Below are 17,271 nucleotides of genomic sequence, written 5' to 3' on the forward strand. Positions count from 1 at the left end.
AAAGGCAGCTCATGACCCCCTTAAGGACGAATTATGTTACTGCAGTTTGTTGCATAAAATCTTTAAACGATATTTAGAGTTCTGTTATAAATATCTACATATTCTGCTTTTTTAATTCACTAGTTCACACGTATTCAGTTGCGATTAAACAAAAAGGGTTTTCTTGATAAAAAGTTCTGACTTATTTAGAACGTAATCAGAACTTCTGAGCTCACCACTCAGCAAACTGTGAACATCAAAATGATATTTTTTTTAAGAAAGTGTAATTTTTTTCTTCATTTTATGCATGTAGTGCTTCATGAGTATGAGCCAGTCCAGTCTGCAGTGCATAATTTATCATCCCTAAACTGCCACAAGGCTCCAGAGGCACACATGGTTACCTTAGATACAGCCTTGGCACACACACTTGGCATATGGCGTCAGTCACTAGAAAACCGTTCTGTCAGTCAGCTCGAGAGCCATACTGATGCCAGCTCTGCTAAAGATGGACTTGTTTTTTTGTTGTTGTTTTTTTTGACTGAGAGCTCCCACGATGACATCACATTTCCATTACTCCATAAAACTGACATTTGCTACACAGTAAAAGCAGACGTGTCAGTGACAAAGTACTCTTAGTGAGAAGTTTATTTACTGAGACAGATTTTTTTTTTTTTAAAGGGGAAATATCATGAAATTTTATATTATTATATTATAAAGAAAATGTACAGTTCTTCTTCGTGCAATAAACCTTGCTACCATCATTTATTATCATTTATCATTATAAATAATAATGATAATAAAAGATAAAGGGAATTTCATGGGTCATCTGCACTGGGGACACAAGAGGTCTGTATGACAAGCATCTGTCCCACTGCTCTTGTGGATTAGCACACTAAATATATCCACTTTCACTGGCCACATTATGCAGAAACATAGCTATGTGTGTTTGTAACAGATAGAGAGGGAGGAAGAGACAAGAGGTATTTAATGTAATTCATTAACCTGGCATGCAACTGCGTTTTGACCCAGTAAAGTGCAATTAAAATCTTCCTGATGAAGATAAAAGCCAGTATCCTCTGACACAGCAAGACGCATTTGAGCTCCCTCTGGAGTATTTTGTTGATGGTTTAATGTGTTTGCTTCCTGTGTTCTTGCAGTTCAGTGTAAAGTGAGTTATCTGCTCTGGGACGGATTAATGCTGATTCTCCTCACAACAACAGAGAGACAGAGTATTTGAGAAAAAGAGACAGTTAACTGACTTTCTGTGGGGCTGATTATCTGGGTCAGTGTAGACTTTAGTTATTCTGTCCCGCCTCTTGTAATCAAGACAGCGAAGAACAACACTGAGTGCTCTTAGCAACACCTCATCTTCTTATATAAAGCATTATTCATGGATTCTCAGAAAGATCTGTTTGACATTTGCACAGTTGACTCCATAATCCTGAAAGATTGATACATTGATACTGGAGTGTGATACCTACATAGTCACTTGTGGTGCTTGATTTCCATTATTCAGATTAATAAAACTTGTGAATTTATTAGGGGTGCAAGTATCATTGTTGCTATTGTTCATACTTAACAAAAGAGATTTGAACAAACACTAAGGTATTAAACTTAATTACAATGGTCGTGCCATGTTTACAACCTTAAAGGAATAGTTCACACAAAAATGAACATTTTGTCATCATTTATTTCATCTTATGTTATTTATTTATCTTAAGTTTCTTTCTTATGTTGAATACAAAAGAAGATATTTTGAAGAACCAAACAGTTGTTGGTCCCCATTGACTTACATAGGGATAGAAATACTATGTAAGTCAATGGGGATCATCAGTTGTTTGTTTACCAGCATTCTTCAAAATATCTTCTTTTATGGTCAGCATAAAAAAGAAACTCATACAGATTTGGAACAATATGAAGGTGAGTAAATGATGACAAAATTTTAATTTTGGGTGAACTATTCCTTTAATATGTACATTTAAGGAGGTTGAAGGAGAATGAACAGAAAATGTTGTTTCTGTAATGTATTTTAATGTTATTTAGTTCATATTTATTGCTTGTGTGTATTCCTGATGGTGCTTCGTCCTTGTCAGTATGACTTGTATACAAGTATATCCAATGTTGGACAGGGGATATTTTTTACAGTGTAGCAGAAAAATATAAATATGTAAGATAAAATTCAAATTCTTCTTCTGCCCTTGAGCAGAGACCCTTCTCCCTCTACATTCGTGTTTTTGAGAAGAGCTGGCAGTGAAACCATTACTGTTCCAAAGTGTGCCAAGGGATTCACAAAAGTGATGGTTGGTTCTGTCCTCTGCTGCATCTCGATGATCTAAACTTGGCCATGAAATGACACAATGAGCCAAACCGATTAAGCTGAAGAGGCCACAGGCCACTCTATATCCTCACCTTTTACTGCATTTGGACAGATAACAGGCTAGGTCTAATATAAACCACTATTTATGTCTTGTTCTTTGCCAAGTATCTGAAGGCCTGTAGAAAGGGTGCTGTTTTCTGTCTTTGGATGCAGAGGATAATGCATCCCTCATGTGATTATATGCAACTATTCTACGCAACACTCATGTACGAGTTCTCTCTTAGCTTTATAGGGCACAACTAGACCTTTATGTGTACTTTCAGACACACAAGGACGAGTACATAACAACAGAAGTGTATCTTTTGGGTGAACTGTTTTTCTTGAGGACAAAAATTTGAATGTAAAAGACAACCTTATTTAGGTTCTTGAATACTGAATTTATTGATGAGTCAAGGACTTCTGTGTACAATTCTCCATTGCCATTTTTTGGACTCTGGATCTTTCTTTATTTTGAGGGTCATGCAAGTTTCCCTTGTTTCACAGCTGTGTGTGTCTAGACATTTTTTTTCTTTTCCAAAAAAATGTAAGCTGTTTTTCCTCAAACTCTGTGGGAAATTAGAGTTTCCCATCATGCTGAAGTGCAGCATGAACAGATGCATCTGGTCCTGTTGACTTGGTCAAAGACATTCAACAAGAAAGCAGTTGTCTTTGTTTGAAATATCACATATTTCAGCAACAGAAGTGTCATCCCAGGATGTTTACTGGAGGGCTTAATGCTACTGTGCTTTGTTTAGTCTGTAGTCTGTGTTTGAAAATACTGGGATGGTTTTCACCCTGTGGGTTTTCTGCAGGCAAGCTTTGACTTTATTCCTCTGTGCACATTACTTTTATTTTAAATCTTTCTCGCTGTATCTAAAGAAAGCATTTATAGGTCTAATTTCCCAAAAAATGTGAGTGATCTTGTGAATGATATTGGATATTTGTTTAACCAATGGCATATGGGTATTCAGGAAACCTGTTTAAAAATGATTATTTTTGCAGTTCATTTTAGGCACAGAAATGACACATTTCGTGTGTGTGTGTGTGTGTGTGTGTGTGTGTGTGTGTGTGATTATGTGGTTTATGAGGACACAAATTTGTATAATGACATGGGTATGACAGAGGTATTACAATATGAAGGTGGTTTATGAGGACACTGCCTATTTCCCCGTAATTCAAAAGGCTTAAAAAACATACTAAATGGTGTTTTTTTGAAAATCTAAAAATGCACAAAGTCTCCTGTGAGGGCTAAGTTTAGGTGTAGGGTTGGTTTAGGGCAATAAGCACACCCAGTTTGTTCAGTATAAAAACCATTACGCCTATGGAGAGTCCCCATAAAGCACAAAAACCAACGTGTGTGTGTGTTTGTTTACAGTTAATATAATATTTAATATTTAAAAACTCTTTATATAAATTTTATTTAATGGCAAATATATGCAAATAGACACGTGACAGTGCACATTTTAATATCTCTTGGATGTTTGCTTTGGATGCCCAGAACGGAAGCGGTTGAAGTCTGTCTGGTTAAAGGTATTCAAACAATCCGGGCACGTCACAGCAGAAAGAGTGGCACCGTGACCCCGTCACACATTTAGAGACAGAAAAAGGTCAGGAGGAGCAGGAGAGAGCCTCTGACATGGCAGGGGGTTTGAGAGGCTCTGAAAAAGGATTTGAATAGCTGTACGTTTGTGTGTGTGTGTGTGTCATTCCAGACAGAGGGAAGACAGCGGAATGTAAGAGCTGGGATCAGAAGGCAAAGCCCATATCTTCTGAGCACTGATTGGTCCTTGTGTGGTTGGAATCCATAAAAATGAGTGAGCGGAAATAAAAGAGCTGGAATGTTTCTCCAAATGCCATCTATTGTTTTTATTTGGGCTTCTAGTGTCACTAATGACGTCTGTGTTCAGTGACATTTTCACTGTTCGATGTTTCAATGAAAGAACTGAAAAGTTTCATTTTTGTTATTTTTTAAATTAATTATTTATTATATAAAATAATTAGTTCATTTACTATTATTATTATTATTATTATTAGACATTTATTGGACATTATTTATCACTGGCTTTGCACAACGACAGAAAATAAAAATAAAAGTTATTAGACAATAGAGAGCAACGTTATTGATAATTCAGAGGTTTAGAATGGAACTTCAGAGTTTATATAATTTGGTATAAAATTTCATATGAAAACAATTGCATGTTAAATTATACTATTGAAATTGGAACCTCATGCCTGATTAGGAAGGTTGTGATGTTAACTAGATTTGAGTATAAACTCAGAATTGGCCACTTTGCAGAGCAGTGTAAATGTAACCTTTGCTGTTTTCCTGAAATGGACACACCTGAATGAGAAATGTGCCTTCAAGACACACACTCACCAAAAACTCCTAGCAAAGCGGGGAGATTTGTAAACAGAGAGCTACGTCTGTTCATTGCGGTCATCTGGAAAGTATGAAGTGCTTAACGGTTATCCTACATATCGGTTCAGTGGAAACCCTCTATATTTTTCCATCTGGGTTTCAGCATGTAGCATTTGACTGAATTGTAATTTTCACACAAACGGTATTCCTCCAGTTTCTGAGAGAACATCTGACCAGCACCCATGCAAATGGTGTTGCTGTTTAGTAGCACTGACCCCTGAGTGGGTTACAATGAATAGTAGCTCAACTGGGCCTCCCCTCTCGCATGTTTCAAAGTCTTGATAGATAAAACAAGACATCCTTTTCAATAAGCCTTTAAAAACATTGAATCATATCATCATTAACAGCAGCCACCAGCAGAGAAGTGAGCCAGATGTGATCGATTTATGTACCCACCGGCACACACTTTTAGAAAATGGACTAGAGTGTGTGTGAGAGAGTTGGAGGCGGAGGGACTAGGGGCTTTATTTGTTCATCTGTCTCAGCGTGTGTGTGAGTTCTTGAGAGCTACTCAATGAGGAAACATCTGAGAGAACCACCGGACTCTAACTAGTGTGCTACTTTTAACACGTCTCAATGAGGGTGAGTGTGTGGTTTTCAATACATTCTTTTATCAGAGTTAGTTGTACTGTTCATATAAATTACTTGTATTGTACTTTTACATGCATTAGACTGATGCATTCTGTCATATATTGCTCATCTAGGTATTTAGTCTGTAATTATTGAGTTATATGTTGTTACATGACTTGAGCGTGAACACATTCCTTCACGTGTTGTATTAGAGCTCCTTTTACAGAACAATTAAGCAGCATATTGCTTTAGAAGTGTTCAGGTAGCACTGGCTTTGATTGGAAACACTCATCAAGCCTGGCTGTAAACTGCAGGATCAGAGGCTCAACAGGCCTGGTTGGAAGCAGATCAAATGATTAGACTCCCTCCTACGGTTCCCTCAGCCTCTGTGTGTTTCAGAGCGCTTTTAAAACCCAGGGTGTGCCACCCTGATCTTAAACAATTTCCTTTCCCTGAGGGGACCTACTAATGATGACTACAGAGGGGCCTTTAAACTCATAAATGGGTGGTGTGCACATTAGGGACTGTTGCATAGTCCTGGTCTGAACTGGGACTAAACGTCTCTTTTAGAACTGAGAACATCTGTGTTCAAGTTCTTGACAGTTTTTGACAGAAAAATCTCTAAAATTGAAGATGTTGCTCTTGGCTCTTAAGTGGAGATAATGAGCTGTTATAGTGTACAGCAATTATTGGTGCAAATTGTAGTTGGCGAGAAACTTTCTGTGATATCAGCTCTTCAGTATTAGAAGGGTCTCTGGGTTGTTACGGAGCCTAAGGAATGAAAGCACAGGTGCTTTTCATACTTCAGACGTGTAATTTTCTCGATGAAACTGGTCTGTCAGGTGAAGACATGTTGATGCGGTTCTGATAAGTGGTTGAATGTTCTCCTGTGCTGTGGATTTTTAAGTTATTTGTCAATGGATCAGTTTTAATGGTCTCTCTGAGCCACCAATTTAAATTCAAACCAAATCGTCAATTTGGAAGATGGAAGATTTAATTTTTTTTATACAGAAGCATCTCTCTGTCTGAGGTAATTTGGTAGTTTGATGGGAAAGGGCCATGGGAACCGTCTAAACTGATTCCCCACAGCCATGTTTCTCATTTCAGTGTTCCTGGAGATTCAGGAGGCTGATGATTACAGGTTGAGCTAATTAAGGGTTTGGAGAATACTCATTACAGTCCTCCACAAATCACACTGAGCTCCAGATCCAGTCTCTAGAGCACATCAAAGAGAGCACACACAACCTGCTGGAGTAGCAGTGTGCCTTTTTTTGTTTATCTTTCTTTTCTGGTGTGGATTTAATCATGTGTAATTATTTTATGTCCTACAGCAAGGTTTTTCTAGTCGGGGGTTTGAGACCGAGCAGCTCTCAAAAGATAGAGATTTTAGGAAATTTAAATATGTAATATTAAATGCATACTTCCATTCAAAAGTTGGAGCGTTGGTAAGATTTCTTAATGTTTTTGAAAAAAGGTCTTTTGTGCTTGCCAAAATCAAAATTCACTAAAAATAATAATATTGTGAAATATTACTAGAATTTAAAAAGTATTTTTTTATTCAAATATTTTTAAAAATGTATTTTTCAGCATCCTTACTCCATTCTTCAGTGTCACACGATCCTTCAGAAATGATTCTAATATGCCGATGTCATGCTCAAGAAATGCTTCTTATGATTACAAAAGCTGCTTAATATTATCAGGATTCTTTGATGAATAGAAAGTTCAAAAGAACAACATTTACTTGAAATAGAAATATTTTTGACATTTATCTATTTGATCAATTTAATGCAGCCTTGCTGAATAAATAATTAATTTCTTTCAAATGACTTTTGAATAGTAGCATATAAAATTGAAACAATAAAAAATAAACCCTAACATGATCTCAAATGGAAAATATATATCAAGTTTCCTAGAGATAGATTTAATGGGTACCATGTATAATATTCACTAATTGGGTGTCAGCCAATCATTGAATGTATTCAACTATATGCAAATTCCACAGTGCTCATTGGTTTCCCGGTAATAAGTCTAAATGCCTAGCTGCATAATTTAACAAACAAAATGCAATTGTATTAATAATCTGCATTAATATATTGCATTCATATGACCCAAAGACCATTGTTAAATGCATTGCACCCACAGAAAATTTTACAGCCAGTCTGACAAGCATTTCTAGATATTAACATATTGTAAAAACATGAAACGTTTACTCTTTCCATGTGTGTACCACAGACTGTTACTCAGCGGTACCTCGGTCTGGGACAAATGTCATGAAATGGCCAAAGGTCACACTGAGAATGTGTCTTTGAGGTGGGCCCGACTGGCTTAAGAGGGCAGCTGTTATCACATTAAGACCCCCCAGGCTGACAGTACATGAGTTCTGTGTAGTTATTTCAGTGTCTGCCGTAAGAGAGAGGGCCTGTTCTGACAAGCGCTGGGAGTTTGCACTGTATGTGCTGAAAGCAGGGCCGCATCCTCTCGCTTGAGGACAGGGTCCTGATAAGAGTCTCTCCAGACAGTGGCGCTTCTGTTTATTTCCTCTCCTCTCTCTTCAGATTGGCATCACTAGGATGCTGAGTGCCAGAGGCTGGCGCAGAGGAAATTAGATAACATAAGGGCAATTTTTGCCACCCCTGACTCATCTAATAGCTCATCAATGTTGTGTTTTAGGAACGACAGCGGTTGGAAACAATCTTGAACCTCTGCGCCGAGTATAACAAGGGCGACGGGCCGGCGGGAGATCTGGGCAGGATGGGCGTCTCTGGGCTTGGCTCGAGGGATGGGCTTAACATCAGACGTCCATCCTTGGACAGTGTGAGCAGCGCTTCCCTAAGGGTGGCGCAAAGACATCGTGAAAGCCAAGAGGAGAACCTGAAGGAGGACAGCAGTAGCACTGAGAGTGCGCAGCAGGACGGACGGACCCCAACAGCTCTGCTAAATGGACAAAATGGACAGGTTGGACTCCCTTTCCTTCTTTAAATCGGAACAATTTATATATGTTTTCAATATTAGCAATGTTAGTATCTACGTTTTTAATCATTTATACAATATTAATGTGCTTTTCGTATTACATATTTGTAGTATTTCACTATAGTTTAAAAGGTTGGAAATTGGAAATTAATACTTTTATTCATATTTTTATTCAAAAGTGACTGTTAAAAAAAATCAATGTTAGAAACAATTCCTGTGTCAAATAAATGTTGTTCTTTTGACTTTCTGTTTATCAAGGAATCATGAAAATGTATCCATGAAAATTAAGTCGCACAACTGTTGCTTGCACAGCATATTAGAATATTTCTGAAGGATCATGTGATACTAAAAATTCAGCTTTGCCATCACAGGAATGAATTGCTTTTTAAAATATATTATAATAGAAAGCAGTTCTTTCAAATTGTAATAATGTTTCATAATATTACTGTTTTTGCTGTGTTTTTAATCAAATAAACAGCCTTGGTGAGCATGAGAGACTTCAAAAGCAATATAAAAGTACTTACAGACCTCAAACTTCTGAGCAATAGTGTATATAAACATAAATCATAAACTGTGTGTGAATTGTATTCAGGCAGAGGACTCTCTGGGATCAGGCAGCATTGGCCGTTTGGAACTGGGATACCTGGAGGAGGAGCGGGTTCGAGTGCTGGCAAAGGTAGATGAGCTCAAAGCTCGAATCACAGAACTGGAGCAGCAACTTCAGGAGTCCAAACAGGAGGTGAGCCGCTCTCATAAACATTTTTATATAGTTAAATACACTGAAGGATATACAGGAAGTCCTTACCTAATTATGGTGGATAAGAGTCAGAAGCAGAGGGAAGTGATGCGTAGTGGAACAGAGATTGTCAGATGGAGCTCTCGGGTGTGTTTATGTGGCCTGTGTGAGAATTGCTCTATCTGACATGTTGATCTGGACAGGCGGAGATGGAAAGAGCTCTGCTGCAGGGAGAGAGACAGGCTGAGCTGGAGCAAATCGAGGCCGAGGCAGAGATTATCAACCAGCTGCAGCGCAAACTCAGCGAACTGGAGAGCACCATCCAGAGAGGGAAAGACAAGGTAGGATAAATACACCACAAAAGCTCACAGAATTAAATTGTTCATATTCAGAACACATTAATGCATTAATTTTTCATGTAGAAGTAAAAATGTTACCATAAAGGTGTGGTCATATTTAGCGTCGGTTGGTGAATTTTCATAGGCGAAATCCATCATCTCGAATTTCACATGAGGGTAAAAGATTTCCCCACGCAGATTTTGCAACTGGTTCAGTTGGTCACAAATTTGCCGTGTTGACCAACAGAAATCTGCTTGGTTTAAAAATTACTTCATTAATCGAGTTTCCATTACTGATTTGCGTAAAACTTTTGTGATTATTTTATAAATGCCGATAAAAAACCTATTGTGAATTGATGGTGTTTCCATTAACTGATGTTATGTCTAAATCATAAATTTTTCCTCTCGCGATAACTCATGGTAATGGATGTTGGTAGATTTACATATATTGGAGCCACTGCACTAGCCAATAATTTTAATCAAATATCTTTAGTGAAGAGTCAGCCATGTCGCAGCCATAATGCACTACAGATGTATGCAGTGTAAATGGGGTTATCCAAGGTTATCCACTTTTATGTGAGCCAGGTGACCTGTAAATGCAGAGAAAAAAAACAGTTTCCATTGCAGTTTGTGATATAATCCTTTTTTGAATTGCCTAAAAAAAAAACTCATACAAGCGTAAACGTTTTTTGCAATATATGGGAGTTTTTGCAAAATTGACGTGTTTCCATTAGGTGCATTTTCAATTTTGAAATTCAATGTATGCAGTTTGAAGGGTAATAAAAACGTGGCTATTGTAAGCTGTTCTTCAAACATGCAATTTTGCTGAAATGTGACTGCACCTTAATTGTTGAGTTTCAAATCCCCAACTGGCAGTTTTGTGTTTTATACTGTTGAGCTGCTCTGGACTGAACAGCCTTTTCTGGTCTCTGACATTCCTTAAAGGCATGCCATTCTGTCGGATGGCCACTCAAGGCCCATTCTGGTCTCGATTGCCATCCCCAGGTAATAGAAACAAAAAAAACGAAAGCGCGAAAGTGCTCTTTCAAACTAGCCAAAGTGCTTCCCATTACATCTGGTCATCCTACATTCCACAATAGAGGATCTGAAGACGATAGTCACATTTAAAAACAGTTCACTAGTTTTGTTTAGTAAAGAGGTGTTGTCTTTTCCTCTCCTTTTGTGGTGGTTCTCATCAGGTCCTCTACAAAGCTTGGCAACACTAACAAACCTTCATTAACCTCTAATCTCCTCACTGCTTTTTTCCACACTCACAGTCTCTCTGTTTCTTCTGCTCGCACCCTCTGGTTCAAAACTGTTTTAGCTTAGCACAAACTCAGGCTTTGGGATTAGCACACTGGCTTTGAAGGACAATAGCTCCAGTAGTGCGAGACTTGGTGACTTAGAGTGGGTGTCTTCTTAGAAAGCCTTTTCCAGCACGCTATTTCAGAATTCCAGCTTTTATTTCTTATCCATCAGATTCTGGGTTTTAACTGGGTGTTTTAGTCTCCTTTTTCAATTCTGCCAAGTATTATGCTCTTGGAGAGATCCTTAAAGGAACTGTTCAGCAAAAAATTAAAATGATGACTTTCATAAGACTGACTTTCAGTCTCTGGAATGCAAAAGGGGAAATTATAAGCTGTGCTTGGTGTTCTTTCCCATGGAATTGCAGTGAATGGGAACTGAAGCCTTTAAGCTTCAAAAAGGCAACATCAAAGTATTAGAAAAGTGATCAGTACAACTAATGTGGTAGGACATTTAAGTGCTTATTTTAAGTTGTTAAAGGGATAGTTCACCCAAAAATGAAAATTTTGTCTTCATTTACTCCTATATGAGTTTCTTTCTTATGTTGTACATAAAAGAAGATATTTTGAAGAATGCTGATAATCAAACAGTTGATGGTCCCCATCGACGTCCATAGTATTTCTTTCACTACTACAGAAATCAATGGGGACCAACAACATTTTGGTTCTTCAAAATTCTTTAAAATATCTTCTTTTGTGCTCAGCATAAGAAAGAAACGTATGCAGGTTTGGAACAATCAAATCTCAACTGGTTGATTGATTGTATCATCACAAAATTACTGTATATTATCGCTCGGCTCTGATCTTCGAAATGCAACTATATGGCATGACGACATTAAGATATTAGATATATTAACATCATAATTTTCTATAAAGTTGGTTTGAAACAATGTATTTTTTTTTTTAAAAAAGCACTAGATTTTTATATTAAGTAAATTTTTTCATAATACTTGTATGGTACCTGTGCACCTTAAAGACCTTAAAGTCCACATTCATTGTAATTGTTTAGAAAAGAGCAACTAAAAAAAATCTCTTTTTGTTTCCACAGAGAGAAAAAAAAACTTTGATTAATGATATAAAAAAGATAAATATTTTATTCAAAGATACTGTGTAATAATTTGGAATGCAACAAGGTTTTTCATTACTGGTTTGTTCATTCAGATCTTTATTGATCGGTTTGTTTGCTTTGAACCCATTTCCCTTACGGGGGTTTGGCTACCACCGCGGTCATGTTACCAGACCGGCTGTAATTTGTACTAGATTGATCTTGACAGCAAACAATCTGTGCAGTGTTTTTGCAAACACAGACAATTCCCCTATAAGCCTTGAAAATGGCTTTTTAAAGTTCTTTAAACAGAATCTGGTTCTGTCAGTGCTTTTGAGATATTGATGTTTTGACGTGCTATGAATGTTGGTCGGGAAAGAATACAATGCATGAATGCCATATGCAGTAGAGTAGCTCAACATCTAGCCTTAGAAATATCAGAGGACTAACTTTAAAAAATATATATATATCTGATGCATTAAGTCAGATCCTATTGCAGATCTTTCTTTTTATAATAAAAGAAAGCGCCAGCTTCAAACTAGCCGTCGATCCCAAACAAATCAATTCCTGCCATCTGATATAGCATAAACTCATCTAAAAAGCACATACCAGCGGAAAATCATTACATATGAAGTCTTTGACCAAGAAATGCCTGAGAACAGAAGTCTGTTTGGCCCTGTTGATGGCCTACAGTCCAGTGCCACGCAGTGTTTTATAAGGATTAGAGTTCATCCTTTCTGGCTCCACCCACTCTGTTGTGACCTCTAACCTTGGACGCTTCTGCATGGCGTGGATTTGAGCTGTGTGTTCTCTTTCTCTCCCCTTCCTCGGATGGTGTGTTTTCTTTCTAGGAGAGGGCTAATGTTGACGCGGAGCGGGAAGCCTTGGAGAGGCTTCAGGATGAGTACAATGAGTTGACGAGCCAGCTCCATAACTGCCCTGAGTCTCTGAGGGAGCAGTTACAGGAACAACTCAAGAGGGTCAGTGACCATCAGGAACATCAGCACTTTACCGACTGCTTCCATCCCACAGTTCTGGCTTCATAAACCCCACTTTCCAGATACACGTTCCCAGCTAAGCTCTTTTGGGTTGTCTATGCACCAAATCCACAACGATGATCCTAGTAGAAACATTATTCAACGTTTATTATTATTATTAAGAATGATTTCTGCTGGGAACACCATGTTTTTATTCTTGTCTGAAAGTGTCTAAATACCTTATGGGAGGTAAAGTGGTGTTAACTGGTAAGATTTTGCATGTTTTCAACATTTCTGGGTGTATTTTTGAGGTTTCTTTCATGCTACTGTCTGGTGCCAAAATGTTAATAACACTTAACAATGTACTAATCTATTAATGCAGAAACTAACGTAGTGCTATTTTATTTTGATACCTCTCACTTCTCTCACATGATTATTTCCTTCAAACCAGCCAAGCGCAAAACCCACCCCCAGTAGATTTCATTGGTCAGATCAATCATCGAAGTTTAGAAAAATCAACAAACATGCTTTTTATCTGGAAGTGCAACCAATTTTATAATAAGGTTAGGGTTAGTATTCGTTTAAACATTAAATAGGCAATCAGCTATGATTGAAATGCCCAATGAAATCTTTAAAATCGTTAAAGGGTTTGCGTGTAACGTGTTTGGGGGAAAATCATACACTTCTCTCTATATACCACACAGATTATGATACTTTGGCCAAAAGATGTTATTTCAATGTATTTTGTGTAAAAAGACACAAAAATACAAAGCATACCAGGAATTCTCTGTTTAAAATATGAAGAAATGTCATATTTCTTTTGATTAGCATAGTTGAAGGAATCTCTTCGGACAGTGTTTTTGATGATTAGCCCTTTTTGCAGGCAGAAATATCCCAAGGGTTGCACGAGAGAGAAGTGATGTCATGTGCGCTCTGAGCCTTCAAGCTTCACAGTGTCAGAAATGCTTTGATGAATTGACAGCAAGGCTTAGCCAGTGTCCTTGCGATCTGTATATAGAAATGACAAGACTTGATGTTTTTCATAAGATGAATTTATGATCTGAAGTCTCAATGTCGTTCCGCTTTTTCAGTCTTTCACAGTTTCACCATCCCAGCGGACTGTTTAAATGATGTTTGATGTACTTGGGTTTCAGTTGTATGTATTATGATAGATCATACATTTAGGGATTCTGGAAGAGCGTATTATATCCACACAGATCTGTGTGTAGCACCAGCAACCGGACCCATGGGGATAGATGGAATTAGTGCAGGAAGTCTTTGAAATTACATATAAACCCTAAAAATATCTTAAGAATATGTAGAAATATTCTATATATTTTCAAATGTATTTCTAAATATGGTTAAAGTGTTATTTTAATATCTGGCTGATGGTTTTGTTGATGTTACATATTAACATTTTAGTGCCTGTTATAGAGTTAGCAATAAAAATATTTATATGTAAATTTATATGTGAATTATATAAAGAGTTAATCATAATATCAGATAGTATTAATAATAAAGGTTAATGTAATATTAAATAAATCAATGTTACCCATACCTATGTTTCTTTACCTGTTATCAATAACTGAAAATAATTAATGATTATAATATATAGTAAATAAAAGTACATTTAATTTTAAATTCATTTATTTTTTAAAGTATTAAAAAAAAAAAAAAAAAAAAAAAAAATATATATATATTTTTTTTTTTTTTTTTTTTTTTTTTTTTTTTTTTTTTATGTAGCCTAGTTGTATTTGGATAAGGTTGGCAATCTGTGTTGCATAATGTTCCTACTGGTTTCTCCCTGTGGCTTTTTAAGCTGACTCAGCTTGGCTGCTGCGGAGCATGCATAGTGCTGTTGTTTATGGGATTCTCTGACTAGTTATTGACCCCCTGCTTTTATGTATGCGTGTTTAGGAAGCTGAGACTCTCGAGGCTGCGACTAAGCAGTTTGAGGACCTGGAGTTCCAGCAGTTAGAGAAGGAGAGCAGTCTGGAGGAGGAGCGTGAGACCATCAGCCAGCAGCTGCTGCAGGACAGAGCTCAGTACCACAGCAGCGTCACCAAAAGAAAAGTAAATTAAACAGATACGTAACAAAGCATGGACCTATTAAGGCATCTCAAACTCATTTCCAAGCTGTTGTTTCCAGGAAAAAGTTGCAGCATTGGAAAGCCAGGCCAATCAGCTGGGAATACAGGCTGCTCAGGAGTGTGAGAGGCTGGCCAAAGACAGAAGTATGACAATGCAGCTGCTACAGAAGGTACAGGAAATGAAAAATGACTTACTATATTCACTTTTAATGTTTTTACCCATTTTAGGAACACTTTAGATTTCTTCAAAAGCTATTCCATATTAATGTCTGTTGTTGCATGGTCAAAAAGACCAACTTTTTCAAAAGTTTATTGTTAAATGATTGACTTGGAATGTGTGTGCTGGGATGCATACTGTATCTAACTAAAAGTACTCATCTGAATGAATTGCTTTGTTAGTAGTACTTTGTAGTTCATGTAAATGAACCGTCACTGTGCAAGCATTATCCTAGTTTTACTAACTTTTCGATTGAGATCATGTTTGTTTTTTTCCATATAAGAGTAAATACATATTTGATCATAAATACTGTGAAAACAGTAGTATTGTGAAATATTATTAGAATTTAAAATAACTCTTTTGAATTATCAGCAGGCATTACTCCAGTACTATCAGTGTTATATGATCCTTCAGAAATCGTTTTAATATAATTTGGTTCTCAAGACAGTTATTGGTATTATCAATGTTGAACACAGTTGTCCTGCTTTATATTTTTGTAGAAACCATGAGATGCTTTAACCTTTAACTGATTGACTTGGAATCTGTATTTCAGGAAAAGGAAAGGCTGGCCAATCTGGAGAGAAGATACCAGAGCTTAACTGGTGGAAAGTCGTTCCCCAAAAGCTCCAACACTATAAAAGAGGTAAGCAGAACTGTAACCATATGCTTTATGAACATGTTATGCTAGGTTACAAAGATATAACTGCTGAATATTTGTTCACATGCTTGAATTTAGAATGTATTTGTTGGTTTACATATCTTTAAAATGTTGTCGAGTTCTTTCCAAGTACATTATGCTCTCATGTGACCTTCAAATGGTTGATGTGGACCCATAGTTTGTTTCTTAGGAAAAAAAATTTCATCTTTGTAGTTTGGTTTTCTTGGGCTAGGAGAGCTATAACGTTCAGCTTTTTGCCAGATGGTACCATATGCGTCCCCTGTGCCATCCCATAATAATTTGGTTAGTGAAACAGGAAATTAAATCTTTTAAACTCAGGATATTGTTTGACTTATAAACCTCCGCCCAGGATGTGCTTCACATCATCGAGGCTGACCTATTAGACGATGACCACCCCTACTCCTCCCCTTTTCATACTTCCTCATTCCACTCATATCTCATGGTGCCTCAGGAGGTAACTGAACTAACTGTCGATGCATGTAGCCTGGAGCTTCTAAAACTGCCAATATTGACTAAAACGTGCTCTGAGAACACGTCAGTAAAAAACATCTCAATTTGTGTTGCCTTGTGTTGCATCGAAAACGCTTGACTTGTTGGGATCTGATGTTTGGAGGCTTCCAAAGACAAATCACACTTCCTCTGAAGTTTTGGAAGGAGTTTATTGATTTTGTGTGCATCCAAGTCACTTTGAAAAAAGTTTTGTGGAGTCTACATATCAAGTGTTGGAAAATAACTAACTAAATTGCCATTTGAATGATTTGGTTTGTTTGGATAGTTCATGTAAATGAACTGATTCAATAAATGATTTGCAGGTTAATTGTATCCACTGTGTTTTATAGTTTTATTAGTTTTTGTTCATAATTTCTTTTTTATTATTTCTTTTTATTTATTTATTTATCTTCAAATATTTTGGGCTCAGTAAGATTTTTTTCATTGTGAAAGAAATATATTATTCTAGGTCTTTATACATATTTAATAAGTAATATTTAGTAATATTTTGAAACATTATTAAAATTGAAATATAATTTTTTTTTAATATAACTTAAAATGTAATTTTTCCCTGGTTTCTCTTGTGAACAGAAAGTTAAAAAAAAAAAGTATTTATTTGAAATAGCCTTTTTTTAACATTATACATTTCCTTTCTAAATACAACAGAAATGTTGAGAAATATTGTTTTTTAAATTAGAATAAAATGAAAACTAAATTACTTTCAAATCCCATGAGCCAATGTTTTATTCACTATAGAACATAGATAACATAATAATTTTTTTTAAACGGGGAAAGTTTACACTTTTATCCACTAAATGAGCTCATTTCAAATTTGTTGCCTGCTACAGGTCTCAAAAAAGTTGGCACGGGTGCTGTAACATGATTAGCTATAAAAGGGATGTCTTAGAGAGGCAGAGTCTCTCAGAAGTAAAGATGGGCAGAGGCTCTCCAGTCTGTTAAAGAGTGCATAAAAAGATTTGGAATACTTACATTCCTCAACGTCAAATTGCAAAGGCTTTGCAAATCTCATCATCTACAGTGCATAACATCATCAAAAGATTCAGAGAAACTGGAGAAATCTCTGTGTGTAAGGGACAAGGCC

General features: G+C 36.7%; 1 protein-coding gene across 4 annotated transcripts in view; it reads left to right on the plus strand.

Moving 5' to 3' along the window:
• LOC306851587 (pleckstrin homology-like domain family B member 1) overlaps positions 1–17,271 on the plus strand; it is a 76,818-nt gene that overhangs the window by 40,721 nt on the left and 18,826 nt on the right. For 3 of the 4 annotated variants that reach the window (XM_079387946.1, XM_079387945.1, XM_079387948.1), the window contains 7 exons: positions 7,995–8,279; positions 8,887–9,033; positions 9,234–9,371; positions 12,569–12,697; positions 14,612–14,767; positions 14,844–14,954; positions 15,555–15,644. In XM_079387946.1, the coding sequence (XP_079244072.1) occupies positions 7,995–8,279; positions 8,887–9,033; positions 9,234–9,371; positions 12,569–12,697; positions 14,612–14,767; positions 14,844–14,954; positions 15,555–15,644 (1,056 nt within the window). The remainder of the gene's footprint in view (positions 1–7,994; positions 8,280–8,886; positions 9,034–9,233; positions 9,372–12,568; positions 12,698–14,611; positions 14,768–14,843; positions 14,955–15,554; positions 15,645–17,271) is intronic. The other variant, XM_079387947.1, reaches the window with a different exon arrangement.

This window comes from Barbus barbus (genome assembly GCF_936440315.1).
Source record: "Barbus barbus genome assembly, chromosome: 31".
Lineage (NCBI taxonomy): Eukaryota > Metazoa > Chordata > Actinopteri > Cypriniformes > Cyprinidae > Barbus > Barbus barbus.